The sequence below is a fragment of the Ahaetulla prasina genome, chromosome 13 (genome assembly GCF_028640845.1).
Source record: "Ahaetulla prasina isolate Xishuangbanna chromosome 13, ASM2864084v1, whole genome shotgun sequence".
In the NCBI taxonomy this organism is placed as follows: domain Eukaryota; kingdom Metazoa; phylum Chordata; class Lepidosauria; order Squamata; family Colubridae; genus Ahaetulla; species Ahaetulla prasina.
Genome location: NC_080551.1, coordinates 5,101,540 through 5,126,181, shown reverse-complemented (window position 1 = coordinate 5,126,181; position 24,642 = coordinate 5,101,540). Strand labels below are relative to the sequence as shown.

Genomic DNA, 24,642 nt, shown 5'->3' with positions numbered 1-24,642 from the left:
TTAATGCTGCCCTCCGTCTTAAAAGTCAAAACCAGGTTCCGGAGAGGATGGGTTTTATTTCCTGTTCCTCTTTTATTTGCAACCCAACCCAGCAAGAAATCCGCCCCAGATCTAAGGAACCAAGATCCATTTCGCTCACTTCACTCCCCAGCTGCCTCTTTGTCTAAAAACCCACCACCAGCTGGGACCAAGGACGGGGAGAGCAGCAAGCTCTTTGCCCGGCTGCCTGAAGGGGAAAATGCTGAGGAGATACCACAAAAGAGGCCAGCGGGACCCATGTGCCAGCAAGCCCATGTGACACTTCCTTTGAGGCCATTCCACCAGCTTGCCATAAAAGGAAGTTTCCCTTAGCCGGTGGGGGTTAGGAGGCCTTGTTGACGAGGCCTCGGAAACCGAAGGCTCTTCCAGAAATGGGAGGGAGAGGGAGACGGCTTGCAAACCGAGGGGAGCTACGGGATCACGAGGGAGGGAGGGAGGGAGGGAGGAAAAGGCCCCTCTGACAGCACCGGCACCTTCCTTTGGCACGCAGTGACGTTTGCAAGCAGGAGGAACAACTCAGCTGCTGATTTCCAGCCGAAGGGGCTGCAAACTCTCTCTCCCTCTCTCTCTCCCTCCCTCTCATTCCGTTTCCCTCCCTCCCTCTCTCACCTCGTGTCCCCCTCCCTCTCCCCCTCTATGTGTCCCTCTCCCTCCCTCCCTCCAACCCTCCCTCTTTCCCTCTCTCGGTCTCCCTCCCTCTCCTTCGCTCTCACCCTGTCCCTCTCCCTTCCTCCCACCCTCTTGCTCACTCTTTCCCTCTCTCTTCGCCTGTCTCCCTCCCTCCGTCTCACCTTCCCTCTCTCCCCCATGTCCCTCTCCCTCCTTCTCACCCTCCCTTCCTCTCGCTCCTTTTCCCTCTCATGTGTCTCCCTCCCTCCCTCTCACCTTCCCTGTGTCCCTCTCCCTCTCTATGTCCCTCTCCTCTCTCACCTTCCTGTGTCCCTCTCACTCTACCCGTGTCCCTCCTCCCTTTCTAACCCTCCCTGTCTCTCTCCTCCCTCTTTCCCTCTCTGTTTATCTCCTCCTCTCACCTTCCTGTTTCCTCTTCCTCTCTGTGTCCCTCTCCCTCACCCTCCCTGTCTTTCTCACCTTCCTCCCCACCTCTTGCTCACTCTTTCCCTCTCTTCCTCTCTCCCTCCCTCTCTCACATTCCCTCTGTCCCTCTCCCTCCCTCCCTCTCACCCTCCCTTCCTCTCGCTCCTTTTCCTCTCATGTGTTTCCCTCTCCTCTCTCACCTTCCGTGTCCCTCTCCCTCCCTCTCATCCCGTGTCCCTCTCACTCTACCCGTGTCCCTCCCTCCCTTTCTAACCCTCCCTGTCTCTCTCCCTCCCTCTTTCCCTCTCTGTTTATCTCCCTCCCTCTCACCTTCCTGTTTCCCTCTTCCTCTCTGTGTCCCTCTCCCTCACCCTCCCTGTCTTTCTCACCTTCCCTCCCCACCTCTTGCTCACTCTTTCCCTCTCTCTTCCTCTCTCTCCCTCCCTCTCTCACATTCCCTCTGTCCCTCTCCTCCCTCCCTCCCTCTCACCCTCCCTTCCTCTCGCTCCTTTTCCTCTCATGTGTTTCCCTCTCCTCTCTCTCACCTTCCGTGTCCTCTCCCTCCTCTCTCACCTTCCCTGTGTCCCTCTCCTCTCTCTGTGTCCCTCTCCTCCCTCTCTAACCCTCCCTGTCTCTCTCCCTTTCCCTCCCTCTTCCTCTCTCTCCTCTCTATGTTTATCTCCTCCTCTCACCTTCCTGTTTTCCTCTTCCTCTCTGTGTCCTTCTCCCTCACCCTCCCTGTCTCTCTCTCACCCTCCTCCCCTCTTGCTCACTCTTTCCTCTCTCTTCCTCTCTGTCTCCCTCCTCCCTCTCACCTTCCCTGTGTCCCTCTCCTCTCTATGTCCCTCTCCCTCCTCTCATCCCGTGTCCCTCTCACTCTACCCGTGTCCCTCCTCCCTTTCTAACCCTCCCTGTCTCTCCCTCCCTCTTCCTCTCTCTATGTTTATCTCCTCCTCTCACCTTCCTGTTTTCCTCTTCCTCTCTGTGTCCCTCTCCTCTCTCTCTCTCTCTCACCTTCCTCCCCACCTCTTGCTCACTCTTTCCTCTCTCTTCCTCTCTCTCCCTCCCTCTCTCACATTCCCTCTGTCCCTCTCCCTCCCTCCTCCCTCTCACCTCCCTTCCTCTCGCTCCTTTTCCCTCTCATGTGTTTCCCTCTCCCTCTCTCACCTTCCGTGTCCCTCTCCCTCCCTCTCATCCCGTGTCCCTCTCGCTCTCTCCGTGTCCCTCCCTCCCTCTCTAACCCTCCCTGTCTCTCTCCCTTTCCCTCCCTCTTTCCCTCTCTCTATGTTTATCTCCCTCCCTCTCACCTTCCTGTTTTCCTCTTCCTCTCTGTGTCCTTCTCCCTCACCCTCCCTGTCTCTCTCTCACCCTCCCTCCCCCCTCTTGCTCACTCTTTCCCTCTCTCTTCCTCTCTGTCTCCCTCCCTCTCTCTGTGTCCCTCTCCCTCCCTCTTCCTCTCTTTCTCTCTGTCTTGGGGAATTCTTCAAAGCCTCACCAACCCTTGAGTTGGGGCGTTGTTCCACAGGAGGAAAAGCTGCACCTCTCTCTCGTTCTTGGGAATTAAGACTCCCCCCCCCCAGCTTTTCTAAAGTATACAGATAGTCTACTTTACAGGTGGTATACTTTTCGACTTACGACAGATCATTTAGCGACCATTCAAAATTACAACGGCACCAAACCAATGACAGGACCATTTTCCTCACCTATGACCGTTGTAGGATCCCTATGGTCACGTGATTTAGATCCAGATGCTCGGCAGCTGACTCAACATTTACTTACGATCTATATTGATAGTTTCCCGATTTGGTTATTTGTATCGATAAATTCGAGGTGTATTTACTTTTGCTTCACAGCTGGGCTTCATTAAGTCTTTTTTTTTTTGCTCTGGTGGTTTATTTTAAGGAACTTTTTTTTCCCCTTCTATTTTTCATTGTGAGCTGGGCATGTTTCTGCACGCACACCAGTTATGCTGCAGAAAAGTCATTTCTCACTGGAGGAATTTCAGCTAACTAGCTAACTAACTAACTAACTAACTAACTAAGGGCAGGAACAATATGGGGCCTTGTTCAGAAGGGGCTCCTGCTCAGCTAAAGCAATTTTTTTAGCAGCAACTGTGGCCAAGTACAGGCAGTCCTCGACTTACGACCACAATCGAGCCCAAGGGTTCTATTGCTAAGCAGGGCAGTTATTAAGGGAGTTTGGTGTTAAAATGGGTTTTAGGGACCTTTTCGCCCCCAAGGGTAAGTGAGTCACTGCAGTTGCACGGTCGTTGAGTGAATCTGGCTTCCCCCATTGATTCTGCTTGTTTTGGGGGAGCCAGCTAAGGTTACAAATGGTGATCACATGACCCTGGGACACTGCAACCGTCATAAATACATGCCAGTTGCCAAGCACCCGGATTTCGATTGTGTGATGGTGGGGATGCTGCGACCGTTGGAAGTATGAAAAATGGTCAGAAGTCACTTTTTCGTTGCTCTTGGAACTCTGAATGGTGGCCGTGTAACAGAATAACACAGTTGGAAGGGACCTTGCAGGTCAATCAATCAATCAGAATAGAGCTGGAAGGGACCTTGGAGGTCTTCTAGTCCAGGGGTCTCCAACCTTGGCAACTCTAAGACTTCTGGACTTCAACTCCCAGAGTTCAACTCTGGGAGTTGAAGTCCGGAAGTCTTAAAGTTGCCAAGGTTGGAGTCCCCTGTTCTAGTCCAGCCCCCTGCTCAAGCAGGAGACTCTATACCATTTCAGACAAGTGACTATCCGGTCTCTTCTTAAAAACCTCCAGTGATGAAGCACACACAACTTCTGGTGGCAATCTGTTCCACTGGTTCATTGTCCTCGCTGTTAGGAAGTTTCTCCTTAACTCCAGGTTGCTTCTCTCCTTGGTTAGTTTCCATCCATTGCTTCTTGTTCTGCCCTCTGGTGCTTTGGAAAATAAGTTGACCCCCTCTCTTCTTTGTGGCAGCCCCTCAAATAATGGAAGATGCTATCATGTCACCCCCAATTCTTCTTTTCTTTAGACAAGCCAGACCCAAAACCTGCAGCCGTTCTTCCTGTGGTTTAGTCTCCAGGCCTTTGATCATCTCAGTTGCTCTTCTCTGAACTTTTTCCAACATCTTTTTTGGAATGGGGTGACCCAAACGGGATGCAGTATTTCAGGTTTGGACTTACTAGAGTTTTATAAAGCGGTACTAATACTTCACGTTATTTTGGTTCTATGCCTCTGTTTATACAACCCAGGATTGCTTTAGCTTTTTTGGCTGCCGCCAAAATACACTCCTGGCTCATGTTTAAGAGGTTATCCAACCCCCTGCTCAATCAGGAAACCCTATATCGTTTCAGACAAATGGTTACCCAATTTCCAGTCTTGGAGCGCCACAACTTCTGAAGGCAAGACGTTCCACTAGTTCAGGGGTCTGCAAATTTGGCTGTTTTAAGACTTGTGGACTTCAATTCCCAGGGATCTTCAGCCAGCAAAGCAAAGCAAAGCAAAGCTGGCTGAGGAACTCTTGAGAGTTGAAGTCCACAAGTCTTAAAAGAGCCAAGTTTGCAGACCCCTGCACTACTTGATTGTCCTCACCGTTAGGAAGCCTTCTCCTCAGTTCCAGGTTGCTTCTCTCCTTAATTAGTTTCCATCCGTTGCTTCTTTTCCTGTCTTCAAAGTGTTTTGGAGAATAGGTTGTCCACCCTCTTCTTTGTGGCAGCCCCTTTGTGTGTCAGCAAAGCTGGCTGGGGAATTCTGGGAGTTGAAGTCCACCAGGCTTAAAGTTGCCACGGTTGGAGACCCCTGCTCTAGACTAGCCATAGCCAATTCACTTAACAACCCCTATGAGCTAACTTAACAACTGCACGGACTAACTTACCAACGGTGGCAAGAAAGGTTGCAAAATGGGACAAAGCTCACAACTGTCTCGCATAGTGACATAAAAGGTTGGGCTCAACTGTGATCATACGTCGAGGACTACCTGTAGGCCAACGGCTCTGCCTGCAAGCTGAATTTTGCCATTCCTAGAGGAGACGGGTTAGGCAAACACTTTCAAGAGCTATTGACTGGGGCAGAAATGTTTCTTCTGCTTTCATCAGTCGCTTTCTACAACGGAGGGCTTGAAGACCTGACCGGCCATTGAGAGTAATTTGATCAGTTTACCAGAGTGGGGGGGGGGGCAGAGAGAAACCCCAAAACATTTCTTCATCCAAGAAATTATGTCAATTTATACCTATTAGCAGTTCTTCCCCCTGTTAAACGGCAGTTAAAAAGCTATCCTCAATCACCCCAACCTTAATTAACAACATTTTCGCTGTCAATTGCGGGGGGGGGGGGGGGAGGGAGAGGGAAACAGGGGAGGTCTTGATTTATTAATAACACTCTTCCCCTGTGAAAATTCAGACTGGAACATCTTTTCTGGCTTTGCAAATCTGCACATCCGTGCCCCCTCCGTTCCCCCCCCTCCCCACCGGCTGGCCTGGTTAAATAATTCCCCTCTGTGTTTAGCAGAATTTCAAAGCTTGCTGGAGATTTCCCATTGGGGGGGGTGAGAAGGGGGGAGAGAGAGAAATAAGGTGGGGAATTCAGTTCCTTAGCAACGCCCCGACAGCCGCCTCCTTTGCCCGACTCCAGCTAGCGAGCTAGCAAAACAAGGTTGAACTGTCACCTGATACCAGTCTAAGCCCTCTGGCTAAATAAGCTCTTTTCCTGAGAATCTCAAACAGCTGAGGCCCCTTAAGCAGTTGCATCCCTCATGCGGGTCTCGAACCAAAAGGAGGGGGGGCAGGAAAGGCAAGAAAAGTAGTGTTTTTCCTTCCAGAAAGCCACTATTCACACAAATTCTGTATTTGCCAACTCCGAGCCGAGCCCGACACAATCAGGTTTGCAAAATCATCGTAAAGCTTCGGAAAACATATTTAAGGTGGAAAGCCTTGGGGATCTAGGAAAAGGGAGGAGGGGGTCCTCAGTTGAATTCAAAAGATGAAAATAATAATAATCTTGGTTTGATAGAAGGAAAAAAAAAACACCTTTTAACAAGGAGCCGTTTCTTTTCTTCGCGACCTGGAAATTTCCAGTGGAAGATTTAAGCCAGGATCCCTATCTTGTTTCAAAAATGTGATCTAGAGCAGGGGTCTTGTAGACTTCAATTCCCAGAATTGAATTCTGGGAGTTGAAGTCCACAATCTTAAAATGGCCAAGATTAGAGCGCCCCGATCTAGGATTCCAAATTTTACAGTCAAGGGAAAATTGGTCAGGAAGGACGAGACAAGGCGGAAGTGATCTTTGCTGATCGCTTAAATCAACCTTTTCCAACCTTTTCCAACCTTTCTGGCTTTGCGGATCAGCAGGGCGGGGAGGGGGGGAGGAGAGGGGATGTTTCTGCGTGAGCAGTGGGTGCGCACGGGCAACTCCATCTATGCAAACGGTGGGCATGCGTTCCCACTGCTCACACAAATGAAGCTGCACACACGCATTCACCTGGTGCTCCTGCGGCTTGGTTCTTAGCGGGCCACAGCCTGGAGGTTGGGGACCCCTGACTCAAATCCCTTTCTCTAAAACTGGAAAACGGACAGAAAAGCTAGTGTTGTGGAAGTAGCGTTTCATGCCTTTGCACAATCATCAGAACACGGAACCTTATAGAGCAGGGGTCTCCAACCTTGGCAACTTTAAGACTTGTGGACTTAACTCTGGGAGTTGGAATCCACAAGTCTTAAAGTTGCTAAGGTTGGAGATCCCTGTTACAGAAGATAGAACCAACAGGGCGGGAAGAGTCCTTGGAGGTCTTCTAGCCCAACCGCCTGCTCAAGGCAGGAGATCTTATTCTATTCAGGCAAACAGTCGTCTGGTCTATTTTTGAAAACTTCCATCTTACCCTAGGATAACACTGGGTGGCTGGCAGTCATAAAAGTGTACCTAGCCCTATACATTAAAACATAAATAAATTAAAACCGAACATTTAAAATCTAAGGACACATGGGGAGGGCGGGATCGGAGTGGGAGGAGGTGGGATCTGTTGTTACTATCTCAACCCCTTTCACTGCGTTGTTTCCCCACTGGAGGCCGAAGCCACTGGTGGATTAACATCTTTCAGGCCCTTACGAGCAGGGGTGAAATGCTCCAGGTTCCGACCGGATCACCTGATCCGGTAGCGATGGCAGTGGGTGGTTCGGAGAACCGGTAGCAAAAATCCCTGCCTCCCCTTCATGCCCAGCTGAGCTGTGCAAACGTCAGAGGTTGTTTTTTTTTTTACTTTTAAAAGCATTTTTTCTTCAGCTGAAAAAATGCTTTTAAAAGTAAAATAAAAAGCCTCTGATGATCGCATGGCTCAGCTGGGATCGTCAGAACCTTTTAAAAGCACTTTTTACAACCTCTTTCGCTGAAGAGGTTGTAGAAAAAATGCTTTTAAAAGTAAAAAAAAAAAGTTGGCCATGCCCATTCAGTCATATTACCCACCCCGCCATGCCACGCCCACAGAACAGGTAGTAACAAATTTTACATTTCACCACTGGTGGGGGTGGGGGTGGGGGTGGGCCAACCTCACATCAGGGGGCCCCAGATGTTGCAGAGGGCAGGAGCAACAGCAGAGAAAGTCCTCCTCCTGGATCCTGCCAGCCGGAATAATCGAGCTGACGGGACCCATAGCATGCCTCCTTTGCCGGCCCGAGTGGGGCAGGCCAATCCCACAGCAGTGAGGTGAAGAGGACAAGGCAGGGAAAGACAGGGAAGGTCTGGATATACATACAGCATGTCTGGGCAGTTGTCTGGCTTTTCCAGGAGGCCTCCCTCCATCACGAATCGTAGAACTTGTTCATTGGACATGCCTTGGTAAGGCTGCTCCGCTAAGGTGGCGATTTCCCACAAGACAACGCCGAAAGACCTACAAGGAAAAGTTTAAGAAACGTTAGCGCCACCCCAAGCTAAGATTTGTCTGGATGAACTCAAAAGTAAAACGTGTAGAGATGCAGGAGAAGGAATGGCCGAACCTGGAGGAGGAGTGAAAAGAGGCATCAGCCTAGCATCACCTACGTCGCCACAAGCAAACCAAGTCCAGCCCCCTTTTGAGTGCTGTTGGCCTTTATATAACTCTAACCAAGTGCTGACCCTTAGTTGAGAAGATTCGGGTGCGCACAGGCGTTTTTTTATTTTATTTGCAGTTATATCCCGCCCTTCTCCGAAGACTCAGGGCAGCTTACACTATGTTAAGCAATAGTCTTCATCCATTTGTATATTATATACAAAGTCAACTTTTATTGCCCCCAACAATCTGGGTCCTCATTTTACCTACCTTATAAAGGATGGAAGGCTGAGTCAACCTTGGGCCTGGTGGGACTTGAACTTGCAGTAATTGCAAGCAGCTGTGTTAATAACAGACTGTCTTAGCAGCCTGAGCCACCAGAGGCCCCTATTATTTATTTAGCAAATCAGCTTAATTGAACCTTCCCATGTGGACCTGGTCTTATACCGGATAAAAACTTACAGAAAAACACTTGGGTATTGGGGAGAGGGGCACGTGCAATAGGCACACAATTCCCGCAATGACAACATCCCACAAATTGTGTATCTGCATCACAACAACTGTGTCATCTGCGTATGTTATGGTTATGTTGACAGTGTGGCACCATCATGTTTTTTTTTTTAACAGGCATGTGAACTTTGCTATAAAAATGCAATATTGTGTAACACAACTAGGGAATAATACTGCAATTATAAGTATAAATTACTGAGTAACACTGGCTAAAAAGATAGGCATAAACTGAATCAATAATAATAATAATAACCACTGCTCTTTTTATGCACTCCCAAAAAATAAAAACCCCATAGGGCCTGATCTGGTGAAATTTAATTTGGAGTCAACTGTACAAACTATACTTTGGATAAAGTAATAAATTGATTTGTTGCAAACAGACTGGAAGCTTTTATCTCCTGTCTTTGTGACGCTGCCACACTGAATCCGATTCAGTTGTAAATATTTTAAGACAACCAATGTAATCCCCAAATTCGGCTTTGAATGGGACACTTAAACATGCTTTAAGCATATTCAGTTGATTTTTTTATTTTATTTATTGAATCCCTGGTCAGAGGCTGGAAGAAAAGCTCAGATACAATATAAATCAGGAAGCAGAGTACAGAAGACAGAAATAATGGCCCAAATTCAAAATAACTGATCATCTAAACTTGATATGGAGATCTCAATCATCTTACCCAAAGCATCATTCAAACACAGCCTCTTCAGGTGGCAATTGCAACTTTTGATGCGAAATCCACCAAGAGGAAGCCCACTGCCCTTTCCATCCCAATATAATTAAATCCCCCCCCCCCATAAAATTTAATTATATTGGATCATATGGAAAAAGAAGTTTAAAATATTGATGTTCCCTGCAACATTAACTTGCTACTTTGGTTATGGAATGCATTCTGGATCTGTATTCTATTAAAATTCTTATTGTCATGACCATTAACTGGATAAAAGGGCATCATAGGGCAACCATTTCTAAACCAAGGCATCTTAAATGGGCTAACATATAGAATGTGTCAAAAAATCAGGAGCCAGAACTCCTAACGGATCAAAATTTGGGAAGGTTGTGGCTGTTTCAGTGCTGCTAGCTGCTGCTGCACTCCTGAGACCTTATTTTTCAACATTCTGTGACAGTTTCCCAGCCAGTCTTGTAATCCCTTACTCCTTGCCCTGCCCAGCAGCCGCTGTTTACCTGCCTGCTGGGAAGGGAGCAGAGGGAACAGAAAGGAGATTTATTTTATTTATTTTATTATTTATTTTATTTATTTGAATTTATATCCCGCCCTTCTCCGAAGACTCAGGGCGGCTTACACTGTGTTAAGCAATAGTCTTCATCTATTTGTATATTATATACAAAGTCAACTTTTATTGCCCCCAACAATCTGGGTCCTCATTTTACCTACCTTATAAAGGATGGAAGGCTGAGTCAACTTGGGGCCTGATGGGACTTGAACTTGCAGTAATTGCAAGCAGCTGCTGTTAATAACAGGCTGACTTAGTCTGTTGAGCCACCAGAGGCCCCCTTTCTGATGTTTTCTGACAAGGAAATCAATGGGGAAACCAGCAGGAAGTCAGAAGTTGCTCCTGCTCCCAATGCTCTTTTGCCTGTTCATGGTCAAATCATGTCATCTTTTATTACATTTATCTGACTTCTATAGCCACCTATCTCAGCAAACGACTCTGGGCTGCTCACAATTCAGAACATACATTACAAGTAAAATCTTTTAACACATTTTAAAACAATAGAAACGGTAAAAAAGAAAGAAATCTGGAGTTACCCAGAGCATCTAACGCAGTGTTTTTCAATCTAGGCAACTTCAAGATACGGGGGGGGGGGGAGGGGGGAGGAGGGCACTTCAACCCCCAGAATTCCCTGGTCAGCAGGGTGGCTGGGGAATTCTGGGAGTTGAAGTCCACACAACTTAAAGTTGCCAAGTTTGAGAAAGACACGATATTTAGATGCCTGGAGTCCCATTTGAACAAAGGAAAACCTCAGTGACAGGAAAATCTAAGGAAGATTTATAGGAGGAGGGGAAAAAAGCCAGAAGTTAATATCCCTGCTTAATTTATTCATGCCACATAACCCCAAAGGGGCTTTTATATTCCAAGTTGTACATATCTGCCATGTTGAAAATATTCATTAAAAAAAAACCTTATCTGGAGGGAGGCCATATTTACTGCATGTATGAATTCTCCACAACTCCTGAAATGTTGGAATTCACCTATGGAACTCCTGATAGTAACTAGAATGTCATTTACTCTGGGATCTGGATCCAAATGAGCTCCCACACACAACCTTACTTCTGGCTGTGTTTATTTTTATTCCGTCAGCGGAATCTAAAATAAAAAATGAGGCAGCTCCGCTCCAAAGTTAGCTTTTCCAGAAAGCTAGACTGCAAGATAGCAACGGCTTTCCCCATCCCAAGAATTTTGCAGCGGGCAGCCAAATTCTGCCGCGGGTTTCCCAAAATATACAAATCTATATGTAACGGCCATGCCTGCCAAGCCTGGAGATCTAACAAGCTTCGCTGGGGCTGTGGGAAACTAGCGCAGAAAAACGATGACACATGTTTTTAACTCTTACAACTTGGAACCTATCATATTGAGGAATTCACTCTCAAGTGGATTCCAGCACAGGTAGCCCTCGACTTACAAATTTAGTGACTGCTCGAAGTTAAGACAGCACCGAAAAGTGACTTACGGCCGTTTCCCATGCTTAATGCCCATTGCAGCATCCCCATTGGTCACCTAATCAAAATTCGGATACTTGGCAACTGGCATGTACTTATGACTGTTGCAGGGTCCCAGGGTCACATGATCAAAATTCAGACGCTTGGCAATTGACCCATATATGGGCCGTGGGTGGCTCTGGCTGTAAGACAGCCTGTTATTAAACACAGCTGCCTGCAATTACTGCAGGCTCGAGTCCCACCAGGCCCAAGGTTGACTCAGCCTTCCATCCTTTATAAGGTAGGTAAAATGAGGACCCAGATTGTTGGGGGGGGGGCAATGTTGACTTTGTATATAAATATACAAATAGGATGAGACTATTGCCTTACACAATGTAAGCTGCCCTGAGTCTTCGGAGAAGGGCGGGATATAAATGCAAATAAATAAAAAAAATATTTATGATGGTGGCAGTGTCCCAGGGTCATGCGATCACATTCTGCAACCTTCTGACAAGCAAAGTCAATGGGGAAGCCAGATTCACTTACCAACCGTGTTGCTAACTTAACAACGGTGGCACGAAAGGTACAGGGTAAAATGGGACAGGCAAAACTCACTTAACAACAGAAATTTTGGGCTCAATTGTGGTTGTAAGTTGAGGATAACTTGTATCTGGTTCTTCCTGTTACATCTACCGTAAGGGACCAGTAAGAAGCCCTACCTAATCAGAGAAATGGACCAGTTTTAAAACCAAACAGTTTGAACTTTTTTTTTTTTTTGAGGGCGGGAGGATGTTAAGCATGAGAAAAGCTTCCCTAAGGAAGTAGAACACCCACTCCGAGATGTTTACAGCTTCCACAGCAGAGTATCTTCAAAGCCACATCTATCTAAACCAGAGATCTCCAAGCTTAGCAACTTTTAAGACTCATGGACTGCAACTCCCAGAATTCCCCAGCCACCCAGCTGACCGGGGAATTCTGGGGGTTGAAGCCCCCGTATCTTGAAGTTGCCTAGGTTGAGAAAAACTGCGTTAGATGCTCTTGGTAACTCCAGATTTCTTTCTTTTTTACCGTTTCCATTGTTTTAAAAGGTGTTAAAATGATTTTTATTGTAATGTATGTTCTGGGAATTGAAGTCCACAAGTCTTAACGTCGGCAAGTTTGGAAAACCTGATCAAAACCCAAGAAGGTGCGAAAGAACTAGGTTTCAGGGACCGGCAAAGAGCAATCAAAGAGTGCTTTTATACATAATTTTCTTTATTACCAAACATCCGAGTGGGTAGTGAACACGCCATCCTTCAGCGATTCTGGGGACATCCAGCGGACCGGCAAAAGTCCCTTTCCACCTTTCCGGTAGTAATCAGTCTCGTAGATATCCCTCGTCATGCCAAAATCTGCACAGCACACAACAGGCAAGGATGTGCTCAGAAAATTGCAGTTCAAGCAAACATCAAAATAACAGCAAAACCCAAGTTTAGCCAGCAGACTTTGGTAGTGTAGCTCTTTATTAGCTCAAACTTTTATTTCTGTTTCATAGCACCTCTGGGATGTACTAGAAAATCTCATTTTATCTGCAATCACAGATAAGACATGAGATGGAAATGAGATGGCCGCTACGTTTCCTATCAATTTCAGCTTCATTTATTCATTTATTTATTAGTTTAAAGATACTGAGGGTTGTTTTCTCTTTTTAGAGCATGCTGGGCTACAAAACCAAATGAAGTCCTCAGTGCTCTCTGATTGTTGGCTTGCAGACCTTTCACGACCTGACTAGGTAACATCATCAGTGCGAGGAAGGGTAGGGTTTGCTTCCTGTTTATATACAGTAGCTTGCCCCGTGATTGTTGGCAGGAGTGTGATTTTTCTCTTTGGTGGTAATAATAATAATAATAATAATAATAATAATAATAATAATAATAATAATAATAATAATAATAATAATAATAATAATAATATCAGAGTTGGAAGGGACCTTGGAGGTCTTCTAGTCCAACCCTCTGCCCAGGCAGGAAACCCTACACAATTTCAGACAAATGGCTATCCAACATTTTCTTAAAAATTTCCAGTGTTGGAGCATTTACAACTTCTGCAGGCAAGTTGTTCCACTGATTAATTGTTCTGTCAGGAAATTTCTCCTTAGTTCTAAGTTGCTTCTCTCCTTCATTAGTTTCCATCCGTTGCTTCTTGTTCTATCCTCAGGTGCTTTGGAGAATAGCTTGACTCCCTCTTCTTTGTGGCAACCCCTGAGATATTGGAACACTGCTATCATGTCTCCCCTAGTCCTTCTTTTCATTAAACTAGACATACAAATCAAATTCCTTGATTTGGCTATTGTTTTCTGCTTGATTGTTGGTCTGGTGTTAAATCCCTGCTTATCTGGGAGTTAGTTGCTGGGGAAGATGTATTCTGGTCTTTTTGTTTCCAAAATCAAGTATCAATCTCTAATGTCACCTTTATTACGAAAAAACCCTCTTGGTCTCCTATGGTGTCATAATTTCAACGTGGGCCAAAGGGACAAAACAGGCTTCTAAAAGTCTATTGGAAGTCTACTTTTGTCATCCCCTGGCTACTGCAAGGAAATACTATAATGTAGAGCATTCAAGAATGTGACATCACTATTACAAAAATCATATTTTTTACAATCAAGTTTAGAATCAAATTAAATCTAAGATGAAGGTTTCTGTGATTCCTCTCGCATTCTTATTTTTTATTTATTTATTTATTTATTTATTTATTTATTTATTTATTTATTTATTTATTTATTTAATCGCATTTTTATACCGCCCTATCTCCCGAGGGACTCAGGGCGGTTTACAGCCTAATAAAAACATACATATAGATACAAAATAAAACACCAATTAAAAAACTTATTAAATAAGGTCGAATATTAAAAAATTACAATAAGATAATAAAACCCCGTTAAAACCAAATTTAAAATTTAAAATTCTAGTCCAGTCCTGCGCAAATAAATAGATGTGTCTTAAGCTCGTGGCGGAAGGTTCGAAGGTCAGGAAGTTGGCGAAGTCCTGGGGGAAGTTCGTTCCAGAGGGTGGGAGCCCCCACAGAGAAGGCCCTTCCCCTGGGTGTTGCCAGCCGGCACTGCCTGGCTGACGGCACCCTGAGGAGGCCCTCCCTGTGAGAGCACACGGGTCGGTGGGAGGCAATCGGTGGCAGCAGACGGTCCCGTAAGGTCAAGGTTATGCCCGTCCACCTTTATATATGGGTTGCAAAATGAGTTCCAAAAACACTTAAAAGTTGATGGCTACACCCCAGTGTTTCGATTGGAACAGGTTAGAAATTCATGGAGGGATCTTGAAGGTCTTCTAGTCCAACCCCCTGCTCAGGTAGGAAACCGTGTACCGTTTCAGACAAATGGTTATCCAATGAACATGAAGCCTGTCAAGAACTCAAGATTTCACACACACACACACACCAAACTTGGAAATTTTTGCCGTATCCATTTCTTGGAGGTGTCATCAAGTCTTGCTTTTACATTTTCAGCCTGTTGGGGTCTACAACAATACTAAATGGTTCCTTTTTTAAAGTAGTAATGAAGTTCTACCTCCAATTTTCACAGTGAAGTCCTCAGCCACCATGCAGTTCCTGGCAGCCAGATCTCTGTGGACAAACTTGTTGGCGTTGAGATAAGCCATGCCATCCGCAATCTCCCCAGCCATCTGAATCATCTTCTTTAAAGGCGGAGGATTCTGAACGGGGTTGTTCTAAGGAAAAAACGGAGAGCGCCACCAAGTCAATAAAGAAAGTTGAGCTTTCTTTCCTTGTTCCAACCTCAAGACTTGGCTCATTTTTCAATGTTACGACTGGCCATTTGTTTCATTGGCTGCCCAGCTGAACTAATTGCCCTCACTTGAAGCGTGTGCCAAAAGGTCCATGTTGTCTCACATCCAACAAAAGCTCCATGTTCCCTCACATCCAACAAAAGCTCCATGTTCCCTCACATCCAACAAAAGCTCCGTGTTCCCTCACATCCAACAAAAGCTCCATGTTCCCTCACATCCAACAAAAGCTCCATGTTCTCTCACATCCAACAAAAGCTCCATGTTCCCTCACATCCAACAAAAGCTCCGTGTTCCCTCACATCCAACAAAAGCTCCATGTTCCCTCACATCCAACAAAAGCTCCATGTTCCCTCACATCCAACAAAAGCTCCGTGTTCCCTCACATCCAACAAAAGCTCCATGTTCCCTCACATCCAACAAAAGCTCCATGTTCTCTCACATCCAACAAAAGCTCCATGTTCCCTCACATCCAACAAAAGCTCCGTGTTCCCTCACATCCAACAAAAGCTCCATGTTCCCTCACATCCAACAAAAGCTCCATGTTCCCTCACATCCAAGAAGAGCTCCATGTTCCCTCACATCCAACAAAAGCTCCATGTTCCCTCACATCCAAGAAGAGCTCCATGTTCCCTCACATGCAACAAAAGCTCCATGTTCTCACATCTAACAAAAGCTCCATGTTCCCTCACACCCAACAAACGCTCCATGTTCTCTCACATCCAAGAAGAGCTCCATGTTCCCTCACATCCAACAAACGCTCCATGTTCCCTCACATCCAACAAAAGCTCCATGTTCCCTCACATCCAAGAAGAGCTCCATGTTCCCTCACATGCAACAAAAGCTCCATGTTCTCACATCTAACAAAAGCTCCATGTTCCCTCACACCCAACAAACGCTCCATGTTCTCTCACATACAAGTAGAGCTCCATGTTCCCTCACATCCAACAAACGCTCCATGTTCCCTCACATCCAACAAATGCTCCATGTTCTCTCACATCCAACAAAAGCTCCATGTTTCCTCACATCCAAGAAGTGCGCCATGTTCCCTCACATCCAACAAAAGCTCCATGTTCCCTCACATCCAAGAAGAGAGAGGAAGGGCAACAAAAGTACAACAGGAGAGGAAGGAAAGAAACAGAAACGTTCATACGTCATCCACGCTTTCTGCACTTTCAGCCCCCAAGGTTGTTTCTACAATCATGTTTTTAGAAGCCAAGATATTTTCTGTATCTCAGCTCGAGGAGGAACGCTTGCTTGGTTTACAGTCACCCTTTCATCTTCACAAACACACCAGATGCTTCTGCTATCTCCCCATGAATTATTTACAACAGAAGCCATCCACAAAGACCGGGAAGAACTCAACGAGATCTGCCAGCCCTAATTTCACTTTTATTTGGTTCTTGAGGACTCCCCCCCCCCACCCATCCCCAGCCGCTTTCTCCTGCCTAACTTGGAACTCTTGACAACACACACAAGGGTGACTACTGATCTTCTGCTGCCAGCGTGAATATTAAATGTCAACCGCATGACTAAATATTAGTGTTTGTTGCAAAAACTCATTCATAATTCAAGGCAAGAGCAAAAAGGGAACGGTGGCTGCCATACGGAGAGTCACGACCAATTAGCAGTGCTGTTTTACACTACACAATCATCCTGGCTTATTCAGAGTCAAGAGTAAGGGCGAAACATTTCAGACGGGAGGCCCAGCAGCCAGCTGAGTAAGCGGCAGGGACAAAGGAAGGCGTGTGCAGCTATTTACAATTAGGTGGGCAAAACGGCTAGAGGATTTGCCGTTTTATTATTTGCAAAAACAAGAATGAAACAGTCGCGGTAAATGAAGGGAATGCTTCTTGCTGTTCAAATATTGAGCATCTCTGTACAACGAGTAGCTCTTTTTTCTTCTTCACGCTTGCCCACCTGCTCACAAAAATTGAACATACCTATGGCAGAATATCTTAACTCTTTCCTATCTCGACATAACCAGTTAAGGAAAAAGTGATTTGATTTAAGGAAGCCACCACTTTTCTGCTATTCTGCTAGTTCATGGCTTATGGAAGTCATGGGCTAGCAGAATAGGATGGATCTAGCTGTAGCAACGCGGAAAACATCTGCCTAAGAATTCAGAATAACAGAATTACAGAGTCAGAAGGGACCTTGAAGGTCTTCTAGTCCAATTCAAAGGACTAGACTTTGTTGCACACCCCATTTTACTTGGGATGCTATCTTCTTTTCCCAAAGCACATGCAATTCCCACCCACTACCACAAACGTACTTCCGTGTCCGGGCGGAGAGACCGCAGGTAGCTCTTCAGATCTCCTCGGGTCATGAGTTCCATGATGACCAGAGTGGGCTGACCTTGAGAGACAACGCCAAGGAGCCGAACCTGTCAGAAGAAATAAGCAAATTAGATGTTTTGAAGCAGAAGGACAGGCAGAGCCTGGTGGTGGAGTCAAGAGAGGAATAGCCTGGAGTCATTACGTTCCCACAGGTGTTCTAAATCCAATCATTCAGAATTCCTGTTAACTCTTACCTAGCGCCAATTTAATCCTGACCATGGATTGACTAGATTCTTATGTTTAGGCATGAGCAATAATCTACCCTAGATGAGTTCAAATCACCAGGACCGGATGGATTACACCCCAAGGTTCTGAAGGAACTGACAGACAAGATCTCAGAACCACTGAACTATATCGTTCAAAGATCCTGGAGCACAGGGGAACTGCCAGAGGACTGGAAAAGAGCTGATATAGTTCCCATCTTCAAAAAAGGAAAAAAAAAACAGATCCAGGAAACTACAGACCTATCAGCCTGACCTCAATACTGGGGAAGATTCTGGAAAAGAAAGAGTGAAGAGAAGAGCAACAAAGATGATTAGGGGACTGGAGGCTAAAACATATGAAGAACGGTTGCAGGAAGTCGGTATGTCTAGTTTAATGAAAAGAAGGACTAGGGGAGACATGATAGCAGTGTTCCAATATCTCAGGGGCTGCCCCAAAGAAGAGGGAGTCTAGCTATTCTCCAAAGCACCTGAGGGTAGAACAAGAACCAATGGGTGAAAACTAATCAAGGAGAGAAGCAATTTAGAATTAAGGAGAAATTTCCTGAGAGTTAGAAGAATCAATAAGTGGAACAACTTGCCTGCAGAAGTTGTGAATGCTCCAACACTGGAATTTTTAAAGAAAATGTTGGATATCCATTTGTCTGAAATGGTGTAGGGTTTCCTGCCTGGGCAGAGGTTGGACTAGAAGACCTCCAAGGTCCCTTCCAACTCATGTTATGTTATGTTATGTTATGTTATGTTATGTTATGTTATGTTATGTTATGTTATGTTATGTTATGTTATGTTATGTTATGTTATGTTATGTTATGTTATGTTATGTTATGTTATGTTACGTTATAAATCAGCTTAAATGGTACTTAACTTGTGATCCTGGTTCTTCACACTTGACATGCTTATGGACATAGGAAAAAAGGTCAATCATTGGGATGAATGGTTATGCTGAGTGGGAGAAATCAGGTTGGAAAGGTGGTTTGAAAGGGAGCATCCATATTTTATCTGAACCAGAACAGAAATCCCTCGCATCCTGGACATAAAACTGTTTCAACTCCTACCCTCAAAATGACGCTACAGAGCACTGCACACCAGAACAACTAGACACAAGAACAGTTTCTTCTCGAACGCCATCATTCTGGTAAACAAATAATTCCCTCAACACTGTCAAACTATTCACTAAATCTGCATTACTATTAATCTTCTCAGCGTTCCCATCACCCATCTCCTTCCACTTATGACTGTATGACTGTAACTTTGTTGCTGGTATCCTTAAGGTTTATATTGATATTGATTGTTTGCTGATTGCTTATTTGTACCCTCTGACTATCATTAAGTGTTGTACCTTAGGATTCTTGGTGAATGTATCTTTTCTTTTTATTTCCACTGAGAGCATATGGACCAAAGATAAATTCCTTGTGTGTCCAAGCACGCTTGACCAATAAAGAATTCTATCTATCTAGTGTAATTTATGTTTTAACGACCAAGAAATAAAGGGAGTCTAGTATAGATCTATTTCAAGCTATTTAGCTCTCATCAGTTTATTTAGCCATACCCTTCTGGGGTTCGAACCTGGGCTTGCCTGCATATTAGGCAGATATATTAACCTCTAAGCCAGAAGGATATGGCTACCTGATGAGAACTAAATAGCTTGAAATAGATCTATACTAGTCTCCCTTTATTTTTTGGTCGGTAAAACATAAATTCGAGACAAAAATAGTTTGTCGGGAAAGCAACTGCCTGCGAAGGCTCCTGGATTGGGGTTGAAAGGTGAAAGTGGAAGGAGTATACTCGTCCCATATTTGGGTAGACCAGGTTGCCCTGACAAAAAACACTGGTGTAAAATCCTATCTTATCATATGGAATGAAAGGTAACTACAGTGCAGCTTCAAAACTCTTTTTTTGTTTTCTTTCCATCAGGATATTATTTTTTTCTCTAAGCATAGGTTCCAAATTTAGCATTTCTAGCAATAAATATTTATTCATGCATTTTTAGCTCAGCCTTGATTTTATCATATTGCTAATACTTTTTAAATATAAGATGCAAAGAGCATTCATTTCACTGGGAAATCCAAAAGAGGAAAAAAGAAGAGATAGAATTTAAACTTGGTTGAGGAAGGTTGTGGGTTTATGTATTACAGCAGGGGTCTCCAACCTTGGTCCTTTTAAGACTTGTGGACTTCAACTACCAGAGTCCCTCAGCCAGCAAGCTGGCTGAGGGACTCTGGTAGTTAAAGTCCACAAGTCTTAAAGGGACCAAGATTGGAGACCCCTGTATTAAAGTATAATAAAAGCAAGCAACTTGCGGTGATTTTTCTATGCTAAATTATATATTCAAGCATTCTAATACAGATAGTCCTTGATGAACAATGGTACAGGTGGTCCTCAACTTACGACCGCAATTGAGCCGAAAATTTCTGTTGCGAAGCAGGATAATTGCTAAGTGAATTTTGCTCCATGTTACGACCTTTCTTGCCACAGTTGTTAAATGAATCACTGACGTTGTTAAGTCAGTAACGCTGTTGTGAAGGCAATCTGGCTTCCTCATTTTTTTATTTTTATTTACATTTATATCCCGCCCTTCTCCAAAGACTCAGGGCGGCTTAGAGTGTGTAAGGCAATAGTCTCATTCTATTTGTATATTTACAAAGTCAACTTATTGCCCCCCCCCAACAATCTGGGTCCTCATTTTACCTACCTTATAAAGGACGGAAGGCTGAGTCAACCTTGGGCCTGGTGGGATTCGAGCCTGCAGTAATTGCAGGCTGCTGTGTTTTAATAACGGGCTATCTTACAGCCTGAGCCACCACGGCCCTATTATCATTAACTTTGCTTGTCCGTAGGTTACAAAATGGGATCACATGTCCCCGGTACATAAATAGGAGTCAGTTACTAAGCATCTGGATTTTGATCACGTGACCATAGGGATGCCACAATGGTCGTAAGTATGAAAAAAGGTTATAAGTCACATTTTTTCAATGTCGTGTTAGGACATGGTCATAAGTCACATTTTCCAACTCTGAACGGTCACTAAATGAACTGTTGTAAGTTGAGGACTTCCTGTAACTGAGATTGGCATTTCTGTTGCTAAATGAGGTGGTCATAAAGTCCAATGCAGAACTGAAATGCTACTGGTTCAGACCGGTTCAGCCAAACCGGTAGCATGGTTCGGAGAGCACAAGGCTCCACCCACCCGAGCGGACGTCATTACTTCCTGGTTTTAACCAGGAAGTAATCTGCTTTTGACCCTCTGTGCATGCGCAGGAGGCTTTGCGCATGCGCAGAGGGTCCAAGCGCGCAGATGACATGCACATGCACACGAGCAAAGCGAGCACGCAGAGAGCGTGCACTTCTGAACCAGTAAGGAAGGTAAGTAGATTTCACCCCTGGTCCAATGTGTAGATGGCAATCAGGTGACTGCGTGGCTGCTGGGACAGCTGGGACTTTGAGGACAGGTTGTTAAGTACCACAAGTTCAGCCTGTTGTGACTTCAAACAATCACGGAAAAGGTGGTTGGTAAGCGAGGATTACTGCTAATGTATATGTAAGTCTGGGATGGCGGAAAGAAGTCGGACATCAACATAGCTTGGCAGAGTTCAATCACTTACAACGTGGTGGCAGTTGAACTCCTTCATCACCGAAGCTTCGTTCAGAAACTCGATCCGCTCCCTCATGCTTGCTGATTCGTTGACTGTCTTGATGGCCACTCTGGTTTCCGGCTCGTCTTTCACAACCCCTTTGGCTACTCCCTCGTAGACCATGCCGAAGGAGCCTTGTCCAAGTTCCCGGCACATCGTAATCTTTTCTCTGGGCACTTCCCATTCATCTGGCACATACACTGCAAAATAATAATAATAATAATAATAATAATAATAATAATAATAATAATAATAATAATAATAATAATAATAATAATAATAATAATAATAATAAAATTTTTATTTACATTTATATCCCGCCCTTCTCCGAAGACTCAGGGCGGCTTACATTGTGTAAGGCAATAGTCTCATCCTATTTGTATATTTATATACAAAGTCAACTTATTGCCCCCCCAACAATCTGGGTCCTCGTTTTACCTACCTTATAAAGGATGGAAGGCTGAGTCAACCTTGGGCCTGGTGGGACTCGAGCCTGCAGTAATTGCAAGCAGCTGTGTTTAATAACAGGCTTCTTACAGCCTGAGCCACACTGCGGCCCTTAAAATTAAATAATTTTAATAATTAAATAATTAATAATAAATAATAAATAATAATTATTATTATTATTATAATTAAAATAATGATGATACAAAACCCAGCATAATTATCTTGTTTGCGGTGTATACTGTCATTTTGTGTAAATAATAATAATAATAATAATAATAGAAATAGAAATAGAAATAGAAATAATAATAATAATCACAAAAGTAGCTTGTGAACATCACCGTGGTGCGTGAGGAGGGGACAGAAATGGAGCTTATCGTATTTGCTGGGGAGAAACAGGCCGCGCTTGAGATACAGGGGTGTCAAGCTCTATTTCACTGAACGCTGCATCAGGGTTGTGTTTGATCTTGGGGGGGGGGGGGCTGGGTGGACGTGGTCCGGTGGGAGGGCCCATGGCTGGCTTGACGTCACTCATGTCGGGGGCACCTGTGATGGCCCAAGCACTCTGCCAGTGAAAATGGAGCTCCGGAGGTCAGCGCTGGCAGAGGCACTGTGGGCCGATCCTTCGCTGTTTCCAGGGCGGCCCCACAGGCCAGATCTAAGCCTTGAGTTTGACACCCCTGCTTTAGAAGATAGTCTCAACATCCAGAAGGATCTGGATAGACTGGGCCCCAAAAACGAGGTTCAGTGCAATAGTCAGCTTCAAATCCCGTCGCTACCGGTTCGCTTGTTTGTGTGTGTGTGTGTGTGTGTGTGCGCGCGCACGTGCTTGGGCAATGCTTCTGGACACGCACAGAAGCTTCTGTGCATGCGCAGAGCTGTCCAGGCAGGTGGGCGGAGCCTCCTGCTGCCACCGCTACCGGTTCGTCTGACCTGGGGCAAACCGGTAGCAACCCACCACCAGTGGTAGGATCATACAATCTTACGCTTAGGTAGCAACCAAAAGCACAGGTATAGAATAGATGACACCTGACTCAACACTAGCAATTGTGACAGGAATTTTATGTATTGTAGTTCAGGGGTCCCCAACCTTGGCCACTTTAAGCCTGGTGGACTTCAACTCCCAGAATTCCCCAGCCAGCTTTGCTGGGGTATTCTGGGAGTTGAAGTCCTCCAGGCTTAAAGTTGCCACGGGTGGGGACCCCTGTTCTAGTGGACAACCACTTAAGTATGAGCCAGCAGTGTGCGTCAGCTGCCCAAAACAGCCAATGGAATCTTGGGTTTCAACACAGGGAGAGCATCAAGGTCATGTGAAGTTATAGTGTCATTTTATATTTTTCTGGTAAGACCACCCTCCAGTTTTGATTTCCACAATATAAGAAGGATGTCTCCTGCTTGAGCAGTGGGTTGGTCCCTTCCAACTCTCTTATTGTATTCTGGTATGAAAGCCACAGTACAAGCTGACAGCCTTAGTGACAAGGAAGTTTCCTTTTCTTGGAATAATATAACTATAAAAGGCCAATGTTTACATTCTTCAAATTTACACTCTTGCAATGTTTACATTCAAACATAACATGCTTTGAAACCATTGTGTGGTTCCATCCTGTTGTAACCCTGCCCCTAAGTTGTAAGGTTAGGAGTGGATGAAATCCAAGAATATAAAGCGACGGTGTTGACATGTTACACTGAACTGCGTTTCTTTACTCACAGCTTAGCAAAGGAACCCACAACAGCTGCGTTCTTACAACGTGCTAAGCGTACACCTAACCCAAACCTATCGTGTGTAACTTTATGGCTAAAGTTTTCCAATTATAAATTAGTGAATCTAGGAAAATAGCGTAACAATTTACACCTCCAGATGATCCACAGGATGAGGGGAATTGTAGGAGATCAAATTTTTCAGGATCTGAACTACCAGACAATTTAACGTTTGGCCTCACAGCACCGTATCAAAACATCTTAAGGAAGGAGAATACTCCAATTAGTATCTGAACTGTACTTCTTTGAACATGAAATAATGAAAGTTGGTTAAAAATCCGTTGGGAACAAATAACTGCTCAGATAGATAAAAAATATCTCAGATTACATTCATCAGCTTGTTTCAGCCATTTGTTTTCTCCTGAACCCTGAGGTGGCTTTTTAAACGAGCTACAACAGCCAACCTTTTGACTACAAGAATAAAAACAAAATCAAGATTTTAACAGCAGTGTTCATTTCCCCATACCCCCCTCCTGCTTCTTTCAGATGTTAAAGATAAAGTGACCCTCCCAAGATTAAGTCGAAACCAGTAAACTGAAAATCCCCAGATTCTGGGTAACAGAATCTACAAAAAGCCACATTCTGCAATGCATGACAGAGGAAAGGAGGGGGAGTTTATTCTGTTCAGTTCTTCATAATAATAATTATTAAAAACAAAACAGCAACTTTTTTCATCCTCCACTCTCAGGGTTTCTCAATCTTGGCAAACTTTTAAGATGTCTGGATTTCCACTCCCAGAGTTTCCCTAACCAGCATGCTGGTTAAAAGAATTCTGGGAGTCGAAGTCCATAGGTCTTAAAATTACTAAGCTAACTTTAAACTCTGGCAACTGAAGGACAGCTATTTCATTTGTTAGCCAAAAGCAGGGAGTTTTGGATTATTCTAAAGGGGGGGAAGAGCGGGGGGGGAGAGAGAATGAAAAGCAGTGGTGGGATTCAGCCAGTTCGCACCACTTCTGGAGAACCGGTTGTTAACTTTCTGAGCAGTTTGGTGAACTGGTTGTTGACAGAAATCATTAGGACAGAGAACCGGTTGTTAAATTATTTGAATCCCACCACTGATGAAAAGGAAATGGAAATGGAAGAGGAGGAGGAAGAAGAGGAGGAGAAGGAAAAAAAGAGGAGAAGGGAAGATGGGGAGGAGGAGGAGGAGGAGGAGGAGGAGGAGGAGGAGGAGGAGGAGGAGGAGGAGGAGGAGGAGGGGAAGAAGGAC

At 44.8% G+C, this 24,642-nt stretch overlaps 1 protein-coding gene across 1 annotated transcript in view; it reads right to left on the bottom strand.

The window, feature by feature from the left end:
• Nucleotides 1-24,642, bottom strand: part of IGF1R (insulin like growth factor 1 receptor) — a 273,210-nt gene that overhangs the window by 13,475 nt on the left and 235,093 nt on the right. Inside the window, exons 16-20 of the mRNA XM_058156688.1 lie at nt 21,199-21,428; nt 17,312-17,422; nt 14,802-14,961; nt 12,504-12,633; nt 7,800-7,934 (exon numbers count right to left, since the gene is read on the bottom strand). Coding sequence (XP_058012671.1) covers nt 7,800-7,934; nt 12,504-12,633; nt 14,802-14,961; nt 17,312-17,422; nt 21,199-21,428 — 766 coding nt within the window. The remainder of the gene's footprint in view (nt 1-7,799; nt 7,935-12,503; nt 12,634-14,801; nt 14,962-17,311; nt 17,423-21,198; nt 21,429-24,642) is intronic.